The sequence below is a fragment of the Fulmarus glacialis genome, unplaced genomic scaffold (assembly GCF_000690835.1).
Source record: "Fulmarus glacialis isolate BGI_N327 unplaced genomic scaffold, ASM69083v1 scaffold19622, whole genome shotgun sequence".
Taxonomy (NCBI): Eukaryota; Metazoa; Chordata; class Aves; order Procellariiformes; family Procellariidae; genus Fulmarus; species Fulmarus glacialis.
The window spans coordinates 27692-34377 of NW_009197472.1; the positions used below are offsets into that span (position 1 = coordinate 27692).

General features: G+C 38.1%; 1 protein-coding gene across 1 annotated transcript in view; it reads left to right on the forward strand.

Annotated features, from left to right (window-relative positions):
* The window catches only part of PROS1 (protein S (alpha)), a gene marked incomplete at its 5' end in the record, with an annotated part of 28260 nt that extends 23304 nt beyond the window's left edge, over positions 1 to 4956 (forward strand). Inside the window, 3 exons of the mRNA XM_009572558.1 lie at positions 553 to 701; positions 1497 to 1713; positions 4561 to 4956. Coding sequence (XP_009570853.1) covers positions 553 to 701; positions 1497 to 1713; positions 4561 to 4706 — 512 coding nt within the window. The remainder of the gene's footprint in view (positions 1 to 552; positions 702 to 1496; positions 1714 to 4560) is intronic.
* Positions 4957 to 6686: the final 1730 nt, after the last annotated feature.

The window sequence follows — 6686 nt, forward strand, 5'->3', positions numbered from 1 at the left end:
TTATATTTGCACCATCTACGTATTTACTTTACGCACCTGCATATTCCCGTTTTAATAGTGGAACTGCTTTGGAATGTAAAAGTGTATGAGAACTGCCAATCTTCTACTCAGTGGCAGCAATTTATGAGTAAATTAGTTTTTTGGGTTTAATTTTGAACTGACCTCTAATGAATGTGGCACCTGTTCCACGTTAGAATGGAGAAGGTAGCAAAAAAAAAAAAAAGGTCCAATAAGTACATAAGATTAGGGAAGATGCAGGATTAAAGTTTTGGTTTTGTGGGGTTGTTGTGGTGGTTTTTTTGTTTTGGGGGGGAGGGAGTATGTTTGTTTGGTTTTGGGGGGTTTTTTTGTTTAGTAGGTTTGGGTTTTTTTGGGTTGTTTTTTTTTTTTAGACTTACAGTTCTTTCTAAAAGTTCCAAAGTTCACTGTTTTTTCTGGAGATTAGTACTAATTTTTCCACAGTGGGAGCAGATTAAATACTAATTTTTAACACCATATTAATTTTTCATTAGCAGATGGATTTATTAATTTCAATTATTCTTTTTAAAACAGATAATCTTGACAGTGCTGAAGATTGGCTAATAAATGTGACTATGACTATACGCCCATCCACAGACACTGGTGTTATGTTTGCCTTGGTTTCTAATGACACAGTGCCTCTTGCTTTGTCCATAGTGGACTTTAACTCTTCTGACTCACAGGTGATCTTAAAATTATCCTGGCAGCTGATATGCATATAAGTCACACTTCTTGTTTTTGTCTCACTTAACTTACTATTCCATTTGTGAAAAATCAAACTAAAAAAAGCTACTCACACTTACTTGAAGTGGAGCTGGTAGGTTGAATTAATATTTTGGAAAGCACTTAGATCATATAGTGATATGCAGAAAATATATTACTATTAACAATTGCTACAGCAGTGACTAAGCACTCTTATGTCAGGCACTGTCCATTACATCATGTTTCTTTAACCTTTCCTTCCAAATGCACGAAGCAGAAAGAGGAATATGACAGAAGTAGAATGACGATGATATAGTAATGGCATCATGTTAGTTTCAATTTATAAACAGATCTTTTTGTCCTTAAGTTTCCATTCACATCTGTTTACATCAGGCATCCCAAGATAGAGCATGATTATACACCATGGCTAATCCATGCTTTTGCCTGAAATGAGAACCTAGAGTGAACACTTGGTTACCTTTGAAGCTGTAGCAGTACTCCTTTTGCCTTTAAGAGAAACAGGATTTCACCTCAGAACCATAGCCAAAGATTTGTTACGGTCAACATTCTCACTTTTAAATTTAAGAATATAAATGAATGGCAGTCATCACCAAAGGTGATGATTATACATCAACTTTGGTAACTTTTCCAACTTAAGGTACCAGTTTTTAAAATGTGGCTCTAACATTTCCTTTGCTTCTACTTCCAAATATAAAATGCATTGTGTGTTAAAGTTACATGTGACGTCTTTTGTGACCTACCACTCTTCCATTTAGAAAATCATTGTGACCATTGGAAACATCACTGTTGCACATCTGGAATCAAAGAAGTTATGTACACCCAGAAAAGTGCTGGTTGGACTTCTTGTAACCAAACAGCAACTTGAACTGTCTGTTGATTCACACACAGACAGAAGCAATTCAGAGCAACTGTCTATCCTGCATCAAGCAATGATGGCAAATGTTGTTGTTACCTACTTGGGCGGCCTGCCAGGTGAATTATACTTCTTTTCATTAATTTGATTATTTGTACAAGCTTTTCAACAGTAGCATTATTAGGCCCATTAAAAGGCATGAGTCTCTCTCTAGAGGTTTGCATTTGGAAAACGTCTTGATTTTTGAGCTGGGGAGGAGTGAGCATTGCATATTTCTGAAATGCCACCAGCTGGCACAATTTAGGAACTGCATCAAGCACGTAAGAAAACCAGGCATTTGTAAGTAAATTAAGTGTCAGAAGTGCAGACTGGCAATTGCACAGAAGTGCAATTAAACTCTGGGCAATAGATGGCTGGCAATCTTTGAGACAGAAAATGTGTTAAAACAGCAAATATTTTGTTTAAAGCAAGCTGCAAGTGTATCCCCAGTCTGAAGACATGTACAAGCATTGTTTTGTACAGAAGTGTACACATGCTTGTCTATAAAATAGTTTGACTTCAGGGTGAATCATGAAGAAAAACAGCATTGCCACAGACAAGGAATTTTCAAAGCCTAAGATCCTCAAACTTGAAAATTGGTAGAGAAAAGACACCATGGTTAAAACATTACTACTGGCAGAGCTTTTCTGTATCCTCTATTAACATTATTTTAGGGAGAATAAGTCACAATTCATAAGGAAATTCTAAGAGTTTGACCAACACAGTCTTGAATTGAATCCATTTTACATGTAGGCTGCAGTGTCACAGCACTGCCCCAGATACAGCTGGTCTTTCTCTGCAGTGTGATTCTTCTGCAGGAGACAAGGGTGCACAGGAGTAGAAAGAGGGGAGGAACTGTGTATCCATTGGAGATCTTTAGGCATTTCTTCCAAGGTAGTGTACACAGGGGAAGTTGGAATTACGGTTCCATCCTCTAGACTTGCTTGTCAGAATAGAAGCAAGGTGTTTAGGGCAGCACTGCGGGCACCACAGCCTCTGTCTGAAGTGGTGTTTCCCTCAGTATCTAGGCCCGTATGTTGGAACTTACTTGTTCTCTACAAGTCTTCATACACAAGTAATCAAGGATGTAACAAGATTTAGCCACCAAATAGGACAATTTCTCCTCTAATCTTGTTTTTGAATGGATATGCAATATCTTGGAAACCAGATAACCAGGTGAGTTCAATTCAAATTGAATGTGTAGAATGAGAAGAATGCATTAATGGTGCAGTACTGTCACATACCACAATAGGTAAGCATCAGTGTTTTTGTAGTACCTGCCCACTTTTAAGAGAGAGATGAAGTCAGTATTTACTTAGTAGAGGTGAGTCAGTAGGTTAACTGAGCCATAGTAACATAACTAAGATTCCAGTCATTTTTTAGACCTCTTCATCTTTGTGATATTTAAATGATTCTTTCTAGTACATTGCCAGCCACAGAGTAATTGGCATCTTAAGAGCTAAGACCTTGGCTTCAGTCATGCATCCCAAATAGATAAGAAGCAAGTATTAGTTACTTGCTGCTCCTTAAAAGTAAGTAATCATCTTACTGAAGGTTAAAAGGTATCTTCAAGATGCAAATTAACAAAAACAACTCCATATGCGTAAACAGTTTCTACTTAGAGGTCACAAAAAAGCAACAAAAAAACCCCACATTACCCAAAGGAGCCTCTTCCACAACAGCCTCTGTTGCCAAAGACAGAAAAAGTAATATAGGAAAACTACTTTAGATGCCTGTATACAGCCAGTTTGGCTTACACCGATTCATTCACACTAACTCACCCCTGAAAAGCCTCTGGGATTACTGAGCAGTATAAAAAGGTAGGTAAGAATCCCCACACTGAGCTATAGTGCACAGAACTGTATGGTTAAAAGGCACCTAACAAAAATATGCATTTCCTGAAGACCAGAAGTCCCCATTTTTGATACACATTTCTTCAAACTAGTAACAGTGTTGGGAGTGTGCCTCTCTGTTAATTAATTCAGCACAACCAGTGTAGGATAAATGAGACTTGCACAGTTCTATGACAACAGTGTTACCATCACTGGAGTAGAAAGAGCAGAAGGGCACAATTCTACAGAACTGTGCAGTACCTAAGCTTACAGCAAAATAAAATAACAAGGAAGCAACATTTCTTGTTCCCCAGAGAATCAAGTCCATCTTCTAGGAGGGATAGGATGATTAACATCTGAAAAAAAAGATGATGCTTTTGAGATCAGCTTCTAGGCATCCTCATTCTAGTTGCTGAAGGTACTTGGATCACCTTATGTCTACCTTGTAAGAATCCAGTTGTACCCTAAGACCTCAGAGAAATGCCTGGTTTATTTTGTGCTTAATGTATTGTTTCCTGGAAGCGTATCCATGATCTGATGTTGCCATAACCCAAACGGAACCTAAATGAGCAACAGATATAGTGAGTCTTTTACAGTGAATTCACTTCGAAGAAGCAGTAAGGAAGCAGTAAAATGAGTGGAGTTCCCAGGGGTCCCTTATCTGAGAACTTGCAGATTTGCATCCAGAGTAGCTTTCTGGCAAAAGCAAGATGGTTCTTTCTGTGACCTCTAAACCCATAAACATCTGTTTGTAGGTCAGGACACGAACAGTGGACTCCAGGAAACAAACTATTGGTTCACTGTTGTTAATACAGAAAACGCTACTATGAAAAACATCCATGTAGTTAGGGTTCTGGATGGGAATAGACTTGTAACGCATATTTCAAACTTCACTGACCTTTCTCAGCTTTACTGACTTCATCTCAATCTTAAAGAAAAGGGAGAAGAACTAAAGTGTTTCCTGCCAAATTGCTCTTTTCTCCCATGGCTGACTAATGGACAGGGAATGGAGTATTCCCCATGTTTTTGCTAATCTGAAAAATACATACGAATTTGCATGCCTTGGCCTAATAAATTTAATGTGTTTCTGTGCAGATGTTCCTCTGGGTGCTACGTTAGTAACCGCTTTTTATAATGGCTGCATGGAAGTGAAGGTCAACAACAGACAGCTGGATCTGGATGAAGCCATTTCTAAACACAATGATATTAGATCTCACTCGTGCCCACTGATTATGCAGTAACTATTCAATTCTTAATTTAACTTTTTTCTTTCAGATATAATTTGCGTAGTCTCATGCCATAATGAAGCCTGTGTTATTTTATTCAAGATGTGCCAGGAAAATAATCAACAGCGTGTTTTTCCTCCCTTTTATATAGAATGGGGGAAAAAATCCCCTCTTTTTTCAACTGTAAAGAGACAATCAAGATCAAAATGCTGTAAAATGTTTTTATTCATATCAGTGATAAATCTTATAGTTAGATTTATCTTCCATGTTCATAGTATGCCCTTGATAATAATTTAGTTTGGAGAGAAAGTTCAGGAAGTTATGTTTAGAACCAATTTTATTTCCTATTTTTCATATATAGCACCAAGTTACAAGTTGCAATTTTTGGTAATGTACTTGAACCTAAACAAAACCAGTCTCATTAAACTTTTCCAAGCATAACATACAAAGAGAAATCTCTACAGGTTTTGTAATATGTGCTTTTGGTTAAAGAAAAATACCCCGGAATCCGGAGACCAAGCTCTCTCTGAATATGTTTACAAGTTGTATCAATATAGGTAAAGTAGCTTCAAAACTGAAATGTTTTTTATAGTAGCTCAATTTTTGAAAATAGCTCTTGTTATACTGAGCTTTAATTCTTCTATCTTAGGAACACAGCTTTAGACTTTTAACAGAGTTCTGGATTAAGTCAGGTAATTTATTTTCAAAGTGGGTTAAAATACACCCCAGGCAATTTTGGAAAACAGAGGAGATGGCTTGAAAGAAGGAGCTCTGGACTTCATCACAGGACATCAATCTGGAATTTGCTAAGTAAGGCTAAGAAAAATTGCGGCAAACATTTCTTCCATTCGTGACAAATCTAGCACTCCTCAATACGAGCACCCTCTAATAGTCCATCATATTCCCTTTATTTAGGTCAACCTTGCATTCACAGAGCCCCAGAAGAGATTTATTTAAGAGCCCTGTTGCAGTAGTGTTTCTGACATACTTGAAAGCCTAAATTTTGCCAGTAACATCAGAATGTAAAGCCGTATTCTGCTCAGCCAACTTTAATGGAACAGGTAATTAGAAAAGTATTGTTTTCCTCAGGTGTGCTCATTTCAAGCATTTCTAATATTTCTTTAACATCCTTTGAGTGTTCTTTCCACTTCCAAACTCATTTTCACACAACCAGAAGCCTCCCTGTGCAGCTCACCTAGTGGCTTTGTTAACCCCAAACCGAATAAATAGCAAGAGAATTGCTGTAAGCAATGAATATATACTCTCATCCATCAACCAGAGAGACATTTATCTGCCACGATTCTTGACCTGAGGTTTGCTTGCTTCGCTTGAGACATTGAAGTGGAAATGTATGTACAGAAGGATGGATTGTGACAATATTCATTTTGAGGATTGCCTTTCTCCAGAGATACTCCCAGTGACATTAGTGAGGTTTCTTTCATTGTTGAGTACTAACATTAGTACATCAGTATTGCAGAATCTGAACCCATCTTTCAACATTATTGCTTTGTCTGAGGTTATTGTTAACTTCACTTTCCACTTGTGTAATGTAATACAGGATTTGCTCTGACTTTCACACCAGCCAGCCTCAGTACAGTCTCCGAATCTGTCCTGCACTGGTTCACACGTAGCTGCTTATCAGCAGGAATCCCGTACGCCTGACACCCACGGGCTAATTGCCAGTGAACTACTAGTTCACTTTTCTACGATGGCATGTAAAAAAAAGCTTAGATTTCTCCAGACTCCATGGAGGGGAAATAACTGCAGGAAAGCATCCCTCCCTGCTCTCCTCCCATCCCAACACACACATTCTTCATTTGGGCCTAAGTTGAAGAATAACTTGACTGAAATAAGCAGGTTTTTACATGCAAGGCGGAGCTGAATTGGGACTTTTGACGTCATTTATAGTATCTCAGCAGCACCACTGAATTCTGGAAAGCCCTTGGGTCCGCCTCTTTGCCTTGTACAACACACACAGAAATTATGAGATGAGGA